An 18168-nucleotide genomic window follows, 5' to 3' on the forward strand; every position below is an offset into this window, starting at 1 on the left:
TATAGTCCACATAAAAAAAAGCTCTCTGGTATCTTTAATAATCCTTAACAGTGTAAAGGTTTATGATATTATAAGGTTTGCGAACTGCTCTCTGTGTAGATCAATACTTACCCAACTTCAATGTGCACGTGAATCCGCTGGAGATCTGGTGAAAATGCAGATTGTGAGTCAGGATGTTTGCATCCTGAGGGTCTGCATTTCTAACAAGTTCCCAAATATCATCAATGCAGCTGGTCTGGATTACACTCTGATAAGCAAAGGTCTAAATAAAAATACCTAATATTGGCAGCACTGTTTGCTAGTTACATACAGGGTTAGGCCTGAGCCTGAGTTTCTAGCATAAGACAGTACATCTTACTGCCATAAGGAAGTGACCCAAGTATCTCATAAATTACAAAATTAAAGATTTTTGCAGTTAGGGTAGCTTGTTATTTTAGTAACGTATTCATTCATTTAACAAACCTTAATTAAGCGGATATAATAGACAATGGGCTGTATCTGTTATTAAAATGAAGAAGACCTGGTTCCTGCCTTTGAGTAACTCACAGACTTGTGAAGGAAACAGAGAGGTCAACAAAGAATAATACAGTGTGTGAAGGGCTATGTCTGAGGTATGCAGAAATTACATACCTGCTATGGGACAAAGATGAGGGAAAGACAGCTTTTAGCTCTTCCTGAGAAAGTTGGAGAAGGCTTAATGGAGGTGGTGACATTTGAACTAAGACTTGAAATTATCCTTCAAGAAATCTGAGGTAGAAAACGGGGAAACAAGTTCAGGCACAAGAGAGTGAAAGAACAAAGTATGTTTAGGTGGCAGTGTGCTCAGTGTGGCTGGAGGAGAAACTCCAGGAGGATTTTGGAAAGAGGGATGCCTTGATTGGGTTATGTTTTTGAAAGATGCCTCCATTGCTGTGTGGGAGAGAGAGTAGAGGAAGGAGAGTCTGGAGCAGGAGACAGACAATGAGTGGTTGAGAAGCCGTATCGGTGGTCAGGGAAGTTGTGGCTGTGAATCAAGGCAGTGGGAAGGGATAGATGAGAGCAGGCTCTCTCCTAGTTTGAATTGGTAGGATATGATGTGAAATTGATAGCTGGGGAGAAAAAAAGGAGATCAGTGGAGCACTTGGAGTGTCTAAGCATGGGGGACCAGCAGAGTAATGCTGTTACCAACTCAGGTGGGACTATATGGGGAGGACCAAGTTCAGGTTGGGAGAGAAATGATGAACAATGTACAGACAACTCATTACCTGCATTCAGTTTCTGTCATATATATATATATATATATATATATATATATGTGTGTATATATATATATATTTATTTATTTATTTTAAATGGAGTCTTGCTCTGTTGCCCAGGCTACAATGCAGTGGTACGATCTTGGCTCACTGCAACCTCCACCTCCTGGGTTCAAGCAATTCTTGTGCTCAGCCTCCAAAGTAGCTGGGATTGCAGGAGCCCACCACCATGCCCAGTTAATTTTTGTGTTTTTAGTAGAGACAGGGTTTCGCCATGTTGGCCAGGATGGTCTCGAACTCCTGACCTCAGGTGATCCTCCCGCCTCAGCCTCCCAAAGTGCTGGGATTATAGGCTTGAGCCACCATGCCCGGCCAGTTTCTGTCATATTCTTATGTTGTTGGGCACACAGCAACAGGGGACTCCATTGAGCTGTCCAAACTTAGAATTCCTTGGACATGAAACTTTCTGACTTTGTTTCAGAACTTCAGTTATCATGGAACCAAACTAATGACGCTTTCCAAAATTTCAGGTTTTTCCAGGTTTGCAACAGATGGAAAAATTGTCAAAGTTTTTATGAAAGGATTATGCACTTGATCTAGATACCAATTTTATAGTTGCAAGAAAAACAGGAACAAGAGGCCTCTACAATCAGTTTCTTCCTGTTCTTGGACACCTAATGAATATGCTGGTTTATTGATCACACATCCTTAGTCTTAACAGGGACTTATATGGTTGATTTCTGCCTTACACAGTAATAAAATAGAGTTCAAAAATCATGAAAATGCTAATGTCTGCAGAAACTAAGATGTAATATCTTTGCTTTCCTGAATAGGGTTTTAATTAAGCTCTGAGATGAATAAGAAACAATTAGCCTTCAATATACTGGATTACTTCCCTTCTCATTGTGCTTAGGGTAGGTTGGAAGTTCATTTGGATGAATTAAATTAACGGACAAATTAATTCTTAATCAAAAGGAAAATGAGGAGCCCTGTGCCTGTGGTGAACTTCAGGTCAGGTTTGTCCCATTCTAGTTCTGGCCATTGGGCTCCTGGCTTTTTCCTAATGACAAAGGACATTCTTTGACCCTCCTAATGACATCCTAATGACACTCTTTCTTTAGATGGTAACTAACCTTAGTTAGAGCTCCTTCTGGTTCTATGTACTTAAGCCTCTAGGGCTGGGATGAAATACGGATTACCTGTGACCAGGCATTTCTGCCACCAGCCACCTATCTGCTTCCACTTGTTTCTTCCCCTCAATTCTTATCTTGTGCCTCCTTCTAGAACCTTCCTAGAGAGCCAGCCATATCCACCAGAGTTGCCTGCCTTTGGGGCCCCACCGAGCTGACTCAGCTGAGAATCCTGTCCAATGTGTTCCAGTTCTCATAAGATGCAGAGTGGCTCATTGGAAAGACACTCAAAACATAGTCGATTTCTAAGCTGTTTTATTTTCACTCAGCCACTATTCTGTATTTGAAAGATCAGTGTTCCACTAGTAAATAAAAACTCTTCGCTTGCTTGACATGTGTAAAATGGTAGCATAATTTTGTCTACTCTATATTTTGTAGCCGAATGGCTTAGTTCAGCTTTACCAAAAGCTTAGTTAAAATCAGTCTATAAATTTTAAGGTCAAATTGACCTTGGACATTGGAATTGAGGAAGAATTAGAAGTAATTGAAGGTGGACAAGGCAGATCCAGAGGTCTTATAGGCCTTCAAAAGAAAAGCAAAATAAGACAAAATGAGATAAAAGAAGGCCTTTTATTTTTGGTTGCTTACAGGAAATGAGAGAAATGAGGTAAGTCAGGCAACCTGCAAGAACTGATTGAAACACTAGTGATGAGAGTGAGCTACAACAAGTGCTCATGTTGGAGCCCTGGCTTCTCTGGCTCCCTGAGAGCTGAGAATGAACAATAGGGCAGAAGCTGAAAAAGCTGGGTCTTCTCCGTCAGTAAGCTGGGATAGGGCACCAAAGGAAACAGAAAAAAATGAGTTCGATTCCAGTGTGACACCACGGACTTAACATATTTGCAACTAAGTAAAAATAAAAAATTCTTTCAATATTCATGTGTAAGCATTTTCTGCTCCTTCACTTACATTTAATTAAATATAAATATATCTTTTTTCTTTTGTTTATTTATTGTACAAATGGGATCCCATTATATTGCCCAGGCTGGTCTTGAACTCCTAAACTCAAGTGATCCTCCTGCCTTGGCCTCCCAAAGTGCTGGGATTACAGGTGTGAGCCACCGTGCTTAGTCCCTATATCTGTTTTCTTTCTAAATTATGTTTATAAAAATACATCTATATGTGTAGCTCTGGGGGATAGGAATGCGATTTTTACTTTGTACTTCAAGCCATTTATATTTAAAATAATCTGTTTAACAGGGCAATTATACTAATGTATCTATATTTTTTGTTTGTTTTCTTACACTGAACATATATTACATTAATAAGGGAAAAAAGATATTTTTCTCTGGACAGGATGAGGTGGAGGAACCATCATTAAGATGAATAAAATGGTTATTTCTTTCTGTATTAATTTTCTGTGTTGGAACAAAGTAATTGCAGGAAGGTTTCACTGAGTGTGCATGTAAATGTGTATATGCTAGCCCATCCCTAACATTTATTAGAACCTGTTATGTCACAAGACGTTGGAGGGAATCACATGATGTTTGTCCCTCTCAGAAGCTCACCACTAGGTCAGAGATAAAGCCATGGCCATTCCCATTCTGACAATGTCATTGTAAAAAGAGTGGTTTAGTCATTGGTTTCAATAGGCACCAGCAGGAGGGACTTCTTCCCTTTTTAATTTATCTCAGTCTTTCATAATATTGACTGCCTGATAGCAGCTGATGTGCCTGACAGTCTCCACTACTTTATATTTTGATAAATCAGATAACAAACAACCTTTAATTGGTCAAATTATCAGAGATGTACATTATTAATTCAAGTGTATCCATGGGATTTTTTTTCCCCAAATGTCACTGGGATTAAAATAACAGGAAACCGGAGCTGGAAGCATTAGAAAGGGGTAGACTTTGGCAGCTGCAGATGCCTACACTGAGACAGAGGACATCCTGGTTGTAATGCTTATTTAAGAAGATGGGGGAAGGCAGAACAAATATCAGGACTAAATAAACACTATAAAGAGATAGCAACATTAGTATTTTGTCACTTAATTCTCTGTCCCTAGAAAAATGGCAACTTCTAGGGTTAAGGATTAATAAAAACATTTGCATTTGCATCTTAATGTGTGAATAAAATATCACTTTCATGTACACACCTTAGAGGCCATTTATAATAAAAATTATCTAATAGGGACAATTATGCAAATGTTGAGTGCATTTAAATAAGTATTCTTATAGTTCATGCAAAAATACCCTTGTAGTGTTGGAAAGCCTCTTTTTGGCCAGATAGGAACTTGAAGAATTTTTCTGCTGTATCATACAGCTCAGAAAGGAAAACCTGCTATTTGAGCATAAGTCCTTATAAATGCCCTCTATGACTTCCACTGAAGCCACGTCCAGTAAATATTTCAACACCCATTTTCACTTAAGTTGTCAGTCCATTCATTAAAAATGGGAAATATGTAGCAAGTACTATTCTGCTGGAAGACTTCTCAATCTTCCGCACAAGGCTCTATCATGCTTCAGTGAAGAACAGTCTATTGGAGAACTCATTTCAGTTAAGGAAAAAAGTAAAGTCTCCTGGGGGCTTAAACACAGACTTGCAAAGACCACAAGGGCAAAGCTTTCATTTTCATCAGCTATTGGGTTCAAATTTAAATTTCTTTTTTAAAAACTAATTTTGATCTATAGACCTGGTTATTTTAGGTTCTGAAATAGGCGAGACAACAACTGTTTCATTCTCCTGCTTTATGTGGAATGAAGCCAAACATATGGCAAATTATATGATTACAGAGGAATTTGAATGTATGGGTTCCTCCTCTGCGTATTATTTTCAATCCCACCACCATTGGCCTACAGTAGGCAACCAGCTGGTGAGGGTGGTGGGGCAGGAGCCTCCGGGTGCATGTGCACACTCATGCATATGCCTTGGTGGCCCCTTAAAATCAGAAGTAGTTTATATGAAGTGTTTCACAGGAAAAGTTGAAGGGTGAACAAAAGCACTTGATTAGCAGTTTGTTCCTATGTAGCACAAACATCCGAAGAATATTTTATCTTCACCCAAGATGCAAATGCCCAGTGAAGTATGTGAAGTGTTATAGGTGCCCCAACTTACCACACAGAATCCTGAGCCGTCCAAACACTCGTTGGAATTGCCATTACAGTCGCAGGGCACACATTCCCCCAGGGTGCGAAAGAATCCAGCATTGCATTTCTGCAACAGACACACCAAATCATTTTGATTATTGAAAAGACTGATTTTGGTCAATATTTTCCGAGAAGAAATCAGAGACGTGATTATTAAACAATCTAAACATTTCTAAAATGAATATACTAAATGATATATACAAAACATACTAAAATAAACTATTTATACTACCATTCAGTGATAGATGATGTATATACAATCTTCTTTGTTACATAACTTTTTTCCTCTTCTTTTACTTTTCAGGACAAGAGAAATGCCTTTAACACTGTCTTATCATTGCAAGGAAGAATAAGAAGGTTTTAGGTAACAGTAAGGGAAAAAAAAATGCTAATGTTTTCTTTCAGTATAAACAGAACAAAACAAGACCACAATTAAGTATTAGTCAGGGTGAGGTTATGCTCCCTATAAATAAAGACTTCTCATTTCAGAAATCATTAGCTGTAGTACAGCAACTTAGAGCTGAGTCTTTCATGAACTTCAGCTCTTAAAAACATCTGTTTCTTCAGATGCTAACATGTTAAAGGGAGGGATAAGGAAGTTAATGAGTTCTTACACTTGTCAAGTCCTGTGTGGGTGCTGTTCATATATGTATTTCATTTGTCTTCATAATGCTGCGAGGAACACATGACTTTCCCTCGTCCTAGCAAAGAGCTCATGAGACTGAGAGGTGCTAAGTGGCTTTTGAGGATGTTAAACTATCCTGTCATGCACCAATTGACCTGCACAATCATAGCTGCCCTCCCCAGATGTCACTTGTGTGCCATTTGAGACACATTGTTGGTTTATGCGACTGGGCTGTGTATATGCATTTGATATTTCTTTGGAATGTCTCAGTGATGAAGGGCAGAAATGGCGTCATGGGCCTGGAAATCCGCTCCCCGCCCATCAGACAAGTTTACGTCCAAAGAATTCCAGACAGATAAGAATCTGCTTTGTTTCCACAGACTTACAGAGTCCGAGATTTCACATCACACACCCCCATTGACCCATTGTAGTTTGCACTTCCCTAGCGACCAGGAAATTTTCATTATATCTGGCTGAAGTCCCTCTGATTGCTATGCAAACCTGTTTCCTCTTGCTTTTTACTCTGTAAAGAAAGAGTCACTAAACACCATTCATAGTATTTAAAAAAAAAAATCATCAGTTCACACTTTAAAACTAAAATTTAATAAACTCCATTTGGAGGAAGTTTAATAAAGAATAACAACATTTGTCTATGAAAAAAAGGCAAGGAAAGGCCACGTTTCCGAGTTAGAGAAATAAGGCTAAGAGAAGATCAATTTATAATTTTATAATGGGGAGTTTGTGGTTGATGGTAAGCTTCTTAGTTTCCACTAGAAAACAAGAGAGGGAAAGGCACTAAGATTGCAGTAGGAAGCATTTGATTTAGACCATTTAATTTCACATTTTTAGCCTTTGTCCCAAAGTAAAACATACATGTTTTCATTGTGATGCAGTACACGGATTGGTATCTATATCTGTATTGGTGTAGATACGAAGATAGATATAGATATCCATATATATGTATCTCAGATAAAAGATTCACAAAATAATAATGTACCTTAAACTTCCCTATTGTATTTAAAAGCATATCCTGGTCATGACCGTAAAATTGATCTGATGACCCATGAATGTGTTGCAGTTTTGCATTACTGCAGGGTTTTCTTTATAATAGTAGCGGATAAGAGTAGTGAGGGTCTTAATATTCGTTATCTTAGTAGCCTCTTAAATGGTAGTTTCTGAGCTCTCTAAATGACCATATTACAGTCTTCTGGGGAGCTTCTGATTCAGTGAAACCAAAGGAGCAATAATTTTAGATTTACAGAAAAATTGTGAAGGATCTGCATTTTTAAAAAGCTCCCCAAAGACTCTGATATTTGACCAGTTTTGGAAGCATCTCTCACAATGCCTTGCGTACATTAAGTGCTCAATAAACACTTGGTGATTTGGGTGGTTTGGACAAGGACAGCAAACTGGAGACATATATACTATTGGGAGCTCACAGAATATACTGATAATCCATCCACTGCTCTCTGCTAAGGCTGGATTTCATCTCAACTCTTTGTCAACAGTCCAGCAGCCAGTGCCTAGATTGGACCGCATGCAAGATGAAATCTTTATGATGTGCCAAGTTTAGGAGGAGAGTTCACTGTGAGAGCCTGTCATTATCCACTTACCACTCCCCAATCTGAGACTATGACCTTGGGTGAAGGATAACTTGGCTCTGATCTCTTATAATGTGGGAGATGGGAAGCAAAGGGAGGCAGGAACAGGGCTGTGTTGAGTCATCTGACCCCCCGCCGAGAGGGCGAGGAGGGCTGGCAGGGAAACCTGGCACACTACGTTCCTGCTGGGCCTTGTCCACCTGGAAGAATTATATTTTTCAATCATCTATCTGGAAGCCCTGGGCATGCCCTGCTAGAGCACATGTCCTGGGTAGCTTGGGTCTGGTGTTGTGGAACTTTGGAGGACTCCCTGGAATGGAGTTGTTAAGTGGTTCAAGAGAAGTTTGAGTGTACTGAAGGGTGAGCTCTTTAAGATTGTTTCCTTTAGGTGGAAATATTTCATCATGGCTCCAGGGAGTCCTGTTATTTATTTGTTTTTACTGAATCTTTCTTTGAAATTTCAAAGGACTGGGCAAAATTGGCCTCTTTATAATATCAAAAGGCAGATATTTTCAAGTATGAAAGCAGAACGATGCATTTTTAGTTTTGCTCCTGGTTAATGTAATCGTTATCCTTAGTAATTCTAACACCTGTGCTATTTAGAGGCCTGTGAGAGCTGAATGGGCTCTCCACAAATTAGTGTCTATTTTCTTTTGGAAGATTCTCCACAGTTTACTAAACAAAGATGGCGTTTGTGTATGTCTATGTATGAGAGAGTAAGACATGAAGCCTTCCAATCAATTTTTTATACCACACTGAATCCTCTTTTCCACACGAGAAGTCTGTCCTATACCAGACAACTGTAAAAACACAATCTTAGCACTCAGAGGATCTGTACCTTTTGGGGTGCCATGGCCTATTAAAAAATTGATAGTAATAACAAGGATAATGATAATGGTCACTATAATATAGTGACCATCAATGTCATACAATTCCAAGAGGTTCAGACTGATCCAAATCTTGTTCTTTCTTTGCTATAACTTGCTGCCCCTTATAAATAAATAATATATAAAGTTTATTTATTTAATTGAACATGAATATCTACCATGTTGAAGTCACGGTGCCAATTATGTTGCACAATTCTCTCACTTGACCCCACAGTAGCCCTACGAGGTCAGTTCCCTTGTCTTTGTTTTACTGGTGAGGACTTTGTGACTTACAGGGATGTATTACTGAAGCCGGCTAATACAGATAAGAAATGGTGGACCCAGGATTTAGATCCTTTGTTTTTCCCTCAAGTTTTGGCTTTTAACCATCTTGTGTGCCATTAATACGTTGAACCAAACCTTTCTTGTTGGACATTTAGGTTATTTCCAAATTTTTGCTGTTATTAACATTTCAAAGCAGGCTGAAATGGATAAAAAATGTAAAATGCCTCCTTTAAACCCCAGAAAAAAATCTGCTAATAGATACAATTACTTAAAAATATGTAGTTATTAATATATGAAAACCATTGAGTGGGATATTTACTTTTAAAAATATTTATTTTAGCCAAATTGTCTCTTTGACCGATTACCTTCCACTAAGTCACTTGTAGATCTTTTACAGCTCTTCATTAAGAGACTTATTATCACAGCTTGCCTTCTGCTCTACCATTAAGACTGAATTAATCAATACCACTTACTTCTGCCTTTGAAAAATGAGTGAAAATTCCCATTTGCTTACTTTGTTATAATTAGTATGAGGTCTGGCTTGGAGTAAAATCATTGTATGTGTACTTGCCTAATTTTACATTTATAGAAATGAGAACTAGATGTAACTTTATGAGGAAATGAGTATGGTGTATCTACATGTGCCAACTACATTTAAAGGAACTGGGATGACAGGACACGTTCTTATCATTACAGAAGGAATTATTTCCAGAGGTTTATCATATGATCATAGTATTATTTATTTCATAAGATATAGTTATAATGAATTAAGATTGTTTAACAAAGTGGACAAAGCGAATGATCTTTATATGAGTGTCTGATTATTTTTGTCTTCATTGGAAGAGCCCCTTGAGAGTATTAGAGTCATAACAATAATACTGTCATTGGATATAACATTTTTAAAACTTTCTAAAAATATTTAAATCACTTCCTTTTGAAGGATAGTCCGGTATGCATACTTTGGCTATGGTAAACTTTTAAGTCATTTGCAGTTATTAAACAAAGTGGGTACCAATCTAAGTAATAAAATTTTAGGTAAAACGTTTTCACAAAAATCCCACTGTTTCCCAAACACTATCACAGAGGAGCTAATTAATTGCCCACGAGCCACTACTTTTGCATAAAAACAGAATCTCTGAGAACTTCAGAATTTCTGTTGAGAAACCTGATTTACTAAACCACTTACATACTCGAATAGATCTTCTAGGGATCTAAGGTCCCTAACTACCCTTTTAAACAAACCAACAATGGCAAAAATTGAGGGGATTTAGGAAGAGCTTGAAGTTGTCATTTGAGAGTATGAGATAAATTCTGAGGTTTCTGAGTCCCAAAGAGGATCAGACCCAAGTCCCCAGCTCCAGCAAATGACAATGAATTAATTATAACAAAATTCCATCAGAAAGAACACACTCTACAGCCCCAGTGTCTATTCTCATAGGAGCTGATTGGAATAGTTATTCGCATTGTGTTTCCAACCAAAGATTTATGAACATATTACATATATTGATTCAACTCATCTTCCTTTCTGAATTAGACTTAGAATTTGATTCAACAACTTTTGCTTCAGTTCACTGAGGTTCAAAATAGAAAGCATAAAAAGAAAAACAAAACCAAAATCCCTCTAAATTCATTTACTGGTGTCCAGAATCATTGCTACCATCCAAATTAGTCTTCTTCAAACTTAACGGCCCACATTACATTATCTTTCTGCTTGGGTTTTTGTATGTATTTAATGAATCGACTTTTCTCTTGTTTCCAGGAAACAATGATTTTTAGTTCTGGTTTAGTTATAGTGAGTTCCATGTTTTGTTTTACTAATTAATAAAAGTCAGCTTAAGACAGAATATTATGCTCAGTTAGGAGCTAAAGCTGTGTGCCCTCACTGAAGAGTCTGTGGTTTCTGCACAATGCTGACTTCCATCTGCCTAAAATTTGGGCAGACTTAAGAATCAGATAGTATTCAAGGATCTTCTTGTGGGGAACAACATGATTTAATCTATTCAAAAATTTCCAAAATATCCCACCCTTTGCTAAGGAGGAATGACTTCTGAGAACATAAGAATTTATTAAATGAGTAGGTATTTCACAAGCCATTTTTTTCTGTGTCAGTAAAAATAAAATACGAAATATCTGAAATGGCAAGCAGTTCTGAATTTAAGCTTTTGCTAACTTTTGGCTCCATATGTTTTTCAGATAGGGCTTAACATGTCCTGATTTTTAGTATACAAACCTATAAAGTGCCAAAATGAGTTAAATGGATTATGTGTTGCAGTTACCAAGAAGTTGGCTTCTTGATTGATTTTGCTTGAATCTGAAGACAATTACTCACACATCCTCCCTTGGGTATCTCTGAGCTCTTGTTTGCGTAATTGAAATTCCCCACATTTTAATAGGCAAAGTTAATTTTTAGATTTTGACAGCGATTTCACCATAACTCAATTAGGAAAGTGGTTTCAACATTCTTTAGAGATTTATGCAGTTCAAAGGCTTTTTTTCTTAGGATGGCATAACAAAGCTAGGTCAAAAACCAAACACAGACTATGGTGTTGGTTTCCCCTACTTGGCCTAGAGAGTTACCTTTGTGCTTACCGCTTAGGCCCCGTGTCTGCCGTGCCTTGCCCAGCTTACAAAACACTCCAGCTTTCAACTAATCATCAATAAAATAGAGACACTGACTCAGGGCCTGAGGAATTCCGAGGAGCACAGAGCCATCCTAACCACTCTTAAGCCAAGTCCTTTAATTTTGTAAGGAGTGGAGACAGGGTTATCACATGTTTACATCACATTTCTGTGGCTACTCCTCAGCACTCTTTACGGGCTTCATGGGTGGAAACCAGCGCTCCACTCACAGCTCTCAAATAACTGTCCCTGAACCCTGTTCATCAACTGTTTGTAGATACCAACAGCCTTGGCGTGTGTTGAAGTACTTGCTACGCTAGCTAGAATCAACCAAGAAAATCCACACCCCCTACAGCCATACAGGTTTTCTTTTAGAAATGTTGGATTTGAGGATGATTCTATTTATTAATGCTAATAAACATTTCTTTAATTTGCTTCTTGAAAATCATTTAAAGTAATCGTCGAGTCGCTTGTTTATAGTAGAGATTGTTGCTTATATAACATAACGAGGCTTCAGTGGTGTCTTTTTTCCTTTGGTTTTTCTAGAAATAAATCTCCTGCTAACATCTGGCTTTCTGCTCCGGGTTCATCTCACATCGCCTCCTGTAACTGGCTTGTTCTTTTCACTCCTCGCCTTCCAAGCTATGGTTACACAACATAGCCTCTGACGCTGCCAGATTTTTTTTTTTACATCTGAAAACTGACTCAGTTTTATTTAATTTACTGGGGCAAATGCCTTGGACACATTTCCAAGAAAGGAAGAGATGCGGAGCACAAGGGTTAGCAATAAGAATGAGTAGACAGAAATGACTTCAGAATTATAGGCATTTAGGGGATTTTGATTTGACTCCTTAGCCACTTAGAAGGAATCAATGTTGTGAGGTGACAGACATCTCTGTCATCTTCATCTGGTTTTCATAAATCACAGCTAATAATTTACTGACGGACACGAAACACTGAGCTAAGTGCTTTTTATGGATGATCCAGTTTGATCATTACCGTTTAATGGCCTATAGTCTTGCAAATGTCTGCCTAAATTACTTTTTGTTATATAAGAAGTTTGGAGGATGAACTGCCTATAAATGACAACAGCTTCTCTTCAGTGTACTCAGGGAAGGCAGTTGGGGTGTTTCATCAGTGTTCATTGCTGGTAGACGAACCTGCTTCTGTCTTGAGGCCCTGTGGGGATTTCAGTGCTATCCTCACCCTGGATTTCTTAAGATGCAAGGCACAAGGTGAAAATGACTGGCAGGACATGTCTTTCCTTCCTTATGCTCTTCCTCACAGGTTTATGCATTACTGAAGAAATGCTATTGTGAATTAATAGGAAAAAAATGTATCCCAAACTTCTGTTGCACCCACTTACTCTCAGCAGCTAATCCTGCCTCTTTCAATGAAAACACAGAGGCCATTGGGTGGGAAATCTCATACTGTCTCTTTTTTCTAAATTCCCCTTTGTCTTGACTCATCCTTGTGTCTTCTGCCCATCTCAGAAGCAGTACTCTTTCCATTGTAGGAAAGAGGAGCCCTCTATCTGTGCTCTGGGATCCACGCATCTCTGGCCATCACACCCTGCCCCATCATCTGGCCTTCCTCTCAAGTACCATGCACCTTCACATCCACAGGGATGAGGGGAGGCAAAGAGAACACTTAGGTGCTGCATCCTGTGTTGGATGAGTCTTGACATCTTTACCTGGGCTCAGATCCAAGAATATCCTCCCTCAACCCTGCCTCCCCTTTATTTCCTCCTTCTTGTCCAGCAGATCTTTAGTGAGAGCTTAATCGCACTGGCTCTGCTTCCTTCATGCTATGCTGATCCATGCCTCCATCCATTGTCTGGCTCTGCTTCCACTGCACACTGAAACTGCCCTCACAAAGATGGCCAGTGATGTCTTTGTGGCTTTGCTTTTCCAATTTTACTTGTCCTCATTCCAGTACTTAACATTGTTGATGGCCAGGTGTGGTGGTTTATGCCTGTAATCCCATCTCTTTGGGAGGCCGGGGCAGGTAGATCACTTGAGATCAGGAGTTCGAGACTAGCCTGGCCAACATGGTGAGACCCCATCTCGATTAAAAATATAAAAATTAACCAGGTGTGGTGGTGTGCACCTGTAATCCCAGCTACCTGGGAGGCTGAGGCTGGGGAATCACTTGAACATGGGAGGTGGAGGTTGCAGTGAGCCAAGATTATGCCATTGCACTCCAGCCTGGGCAACAGAGCAAGACTGTCTCAAAAAAAAAAAAAAAAAAAAAAAAAAAAAAGCAAACTGTTGAAATTTCTTCCCTCCTTGAAGTTCTCTCTTCTCCTGGTTTCTAGGACAACTCTTTCTTCTGGCTTTTCTTCTGCCTACCTTTCTTTCTCAGTTTTTTTAATTTAATTTTTTTTGGCAGGGGGCAGGGGAAGGGGCAGAGGCAGGCAGTTCATCTTCTGCTGCTTCTACATTGCTAATGTTCTCCAGGGTAACCTTCTTAGCCCTCTTTTCTATCTATACACTTTTAAGTATGGATGAAATTTGTGGATGATGTTAATCCCTCCCACAATTTTATACTCCAGCTATATTTTGGTAATTCCTAAATATTTCTACACATCCCTGATCTTACTCTTTCATGCCACTCCCTTGTTTCTAAGTGCTTGTTAGATAAGTCCATCTCCAGTTTTATAGGCACCTGAAGTTGAGTGTGTCCCACACTGACTTTATCATAGCCTCTCCCAAATCTCTTTTTCTCCTTATATTATGTCTCAGTTAATGATAAAGACTATAGAACATAAAAAGAAAAGGTAATGGATTAACACTTTTAAATTACATTAATGTATTTTGCATTAATGTAAGTTTTGGAAATACTTCCAGAAGAGGGAAATACTTCCAGAAATACTTCCTCAAGGATCAGAGGATGGTTTGCACATAGAGTGACACAATGTAAGCACTCAAGTTCTCTTACCTTTCAGAGTCACTGTGCTATTATTGTTGATTTCAAATCTGAGGCTTAAATGTAGATATATGAAGTACCCCAGAGATTAGAGTCTCAAGTGAGAGTGACCTTACACAGTTCTGAACTGTTATAAACTTACTCTCTAAACTGATACCCCTACCTGTGTTGGAGTGGACTGTAGGACTAGGAGTCCTCCAAATTAATTTCTGGATAGAATGCAATGTTTACTAAAGGTTAAGAAATTGGAATGTGTTAATTGGAAGCTTACATATTTGTTATATTATCAAAACTCAACAGTAACCACAGCAACTGCTTAGACCTTAGACAACAAAAGAGTTCTCAGGGAGGATAATTTTGTCATTGACATTGTTTAGAATTGCTGGCACATGGTGATAATAAAAAGCAGACTGAGTTTTAGTAAGTTTTATTGTTGTTTTTAAATTCTCTACACATAATGCATGCCCTTGCGTCCTCCTGGGTTAGGCTGTTCCTACCTCCTGCTTCCCTTTGTAGGCTGCTGCCTTGTAGATTTTATATTCTGCCTCTGAAATACTACCAGGGAGATTCCTCCTCCTTGTTCCCAATACCACCATTTAGTTCAGGATCTTGGTGCTTCTCTCTCTTGGATGATTATAATTCCCTCCACTCTACTCTCTCCATCACCAGAAGTTCTTCCTTCCAGTTCATTCTTCATTACCAGAATTAATTAAAAACCTTTATCATACTACTTTTCTACTTCGAACCTCTCAGTGGCTCTTCATTCATTATCTGCATGAATACGTAAAATTCCTTAGCATGACATACAAGGATCCAACCTTAAACTATTTCTTTAGCGTCAACCTTGGCTCCCTTTGCTCTAATGAAACCACATACCCCATTACCCTCATAAATACCACGCTCTTGCCCGCCTTGCCTTTGCATATACTATTACATATGCTACAGAGTCCTGGGATGTCTTTCGCTACTTTGTCTCACCTGGGAACTCCTTCCCTAGACTTTCAGACTCAGTCACTCACGTGGCACCTTGCACAGACCTCATCAGAGCATACAGAATATGACATTTATGCTCTTGCCTCCCTGAAATCACTGTGAGCTCCTTGAGAACAGGGATAGTGTCTTACTCATTTTTGTGTCCTCATCACCTATCGTAGTCAGTCACAAATAGCAAGTCAATGCCGAAAATATGTTAGCGGAAAAATGGGTTTGAATTGGTAAAGAATGAGGCAAGTGAGGGCAAATTGTGTCAACACTTTGGAGGGCAATTTGGCAGATTTCACAAGTGAAGACTAACTACGAATGAATCTTTTAAATACAATATTGAGGAAAAAGCCAGTTGCAGAGGAGAAATAGCATGATGTTTATATTGTATTTTAATGCAAAATAATACCATGTAATACATTGTGTAGGGATACACATATATAAAGAAAAGTATGAGAAAGAAATAGGAATCTGAGAAATCAGGTCAGTTAAGGGTAAAGGAGTGGGGATGAGACTGAGAAGGAGTCTCAGGGCTTTGACTATTTTATTTATTTATTTTTATTTATTTATATTGAGATGGAGTCTTGCTCTGTAACCCAGGCTGGAGTGCAGTGGCATGATCTCCGCTCACTGCAACCTCAGTCTCCTGGGTTCAAGCAATTGTCTGCCTCAGCCTCCCGAGTAGCTGGGATTACAGGCACCTGCCACCACCCCACGCTAATTTTTGTATTTTTAGTAGAGACAGGGTTTCACCATCTTGGCCAGGCTGGTCTTGAACTCCTGACCTCGTGATCCACCCACCTCGGCCTCCCAAAGTGCTGGGATTACAGGGGTGAGCCACCGTACCCCGCCTGACTATGTTATTTCTTAAAATCCATGGAGGGCATACACATTCTCATGAAAGAATGAAGGAAAGAGGAAAAGGAACAAATGAGGAAAAAAAAAGAAGAGAAAGGAAAACAAAAGATCCTACTTAGGTTGTCTGGATATAGGATTTCCATGTCTATACGTGGTGAGATCTCTAAAACATCATCTCTAGGAAGTGACTAATGTGGTCTTGACAATAGATTCAGACGCTTGTGTATAATTTCCCCAACTTCCTGGTTATTCACTTTATGTATCATTATTATTAACACAGTTAAAAAATAAGCAAAATAACATTCCTTACTTAATTTGTCCTTCCTTTGTTCTTCATCTTACAGCTAGCAGCTGCCTCATCCCATGTGGCGCATTTCACGCATATCTGTCTTAGTTAAAGCATACATCAGCCTTTAGGTCCTTTAGGTTCTTCTATAATATTTGAGTGGCTACTCAATTTGATTTCCACTAATTATTTTATTCTAGCAGTAAAGCTACATGTCCCAGGCTACCTGTGCAACTCAAAAGACTTTTAGGGTGCTTATTTATTCTAATTGGGCGTTACTAAGTTAAGGCAGAGGTAAAAGATCCTCAAAATAGTCCACAATACTCCCATTTTCTAGTTGACTGAGAAATTATAATATTAAAATTTAAGTAAGAGGGTTTACAGGCCAGTTTTCTGTCCTAAGAAAGGATCTATGACCCAAACTCAGAGAGTCTTGCTTCCTTAGGAATCAAGAGAGCTAATAATGGGAGCCCTAATCATCTGTGGCCTTAGATTGGTAGAACATGACAAGAGTAACCTGTAAGCTCAGGCCAAAGGTTGCCCTGTCCAGCTGGCCTGGAGTTGAAATGGGGGAACCAGGAGGAGACTGTGCAATAATTCAAATGAAGCTGAACTACGGAATTTAGATTATGTTCTTATAGTTTGCTAAAATTTTTTTGTATAATCTCTTCCTTTATGTGAAGGTAAAATAATTTGTCAATTAAAGCAGATGGTAGTAGATGCTTTTGGGAAGGCTTCCTCTAGACAAAAGGAAATGGAAAAAGCCATGAATTACAGGAGGGAGGGGGCTTTCACTGATGTAGTCAGGCCCAGCAGGAATACTAAAAATTCACCTTGGAGAGTTTACATGAAGGGAAAGAAGAGAATTAAGAGTTTACCGAGTTGTGGGCAGGTTAAGGGAGCAAGGAATGGAGAGGCCATAAAAGCTAGAAACAGTAAAATTGGTAAAGATCTGCTCCCTTTAGGGCCTAAGGCGATAAAGATAGCCTGTTGCACAAAGTCAGGGAAAGCTGGAACTGTGGAGGAGGGGAGCTTGCCGGCAGGAGCTGCCGCCTTGGGGGTCATGGCTTCTGCCTGAACAGCAGTGCTGAGGCAGAGAGGAAGTGGAGCAGAATGGCCCCAACTTTCCCTTCTCCTATTACTTTCCCTGAAATGCAAGGGAGCTTGTGTGCTGTAGCCTTTGGGCATCAGTCTCTTGAGGCAGGGCAGATCCTGGATCTGGGGGGACACGTGAAGAGTCACCAGCATACCCTTGTTCTCAGGGTGCTCAAGCAGTGGTAGGAAAGACCAGTGGGCTCTTGATCCAGGGACTATTCAGTGGTCCAGCAGACTTGCAAAGTGACATCTGATTCACTTTCTTTCTCAGACAGTCCAAGGTCAAGGACTCTTTCAAATAATCAAGTTGCCTTTATCAAATTTCAAAGGCTCATTGAAAAATGTTAATTGACCAATTAGGATGGTTTTAAACCCTAAAACAAAAGCACAGTCAGCTTTTGTTAGAAAATCATTAAATATGACATCAGAAATCCCTGTGGCTCATAGGCTGAGCTAGAAATAGGCCAAGAGTTTAGGATTACTTATATTCAGCTTCTTTCAATCATGTCTTCC

At 39.2% G+C, this 18168-nt stretch overlaps 1 protein-coding gene across 5 annotated transcripts in view; it reads right to left on the bottom strand.

The window, feature by feature from the left end:
- LAMA4 (laminin subunit alpha 4) overlaps positions 1–18168 on the bottom strand; it is a 149089-nt gene that overhangs the window by 105093 nt on the left and 25828 nt on the right. For all 5 annotated transcript variants that reach the window (XM_025381900.1, XM_025381899.1, XM_025381901.1 and 2 more), the window contains exon 3: positions 5480–5578. In XM_025381900.1, coding sequence (XP_025237685.1) covers positions 5480–5578 — 99 coding nt within the window. The remainder of the gene's footprint in view (positions 1–5479; positions 5579–18168) is intronic.

This window comes from Theropithecus gelada, chromosome 4, assembly GCF_003255815.1.
Source record: "Theropithecus gelada isolate Dixy chromosome 4, Tgel_1.0, whole genome shotgun sequence".
Lineage (NCBI taxonomy): Eukaryota > Metazoa > Chordata > Mammalia > Primates > Cercopithecidae > Theropithecus > Theropithecus gelada.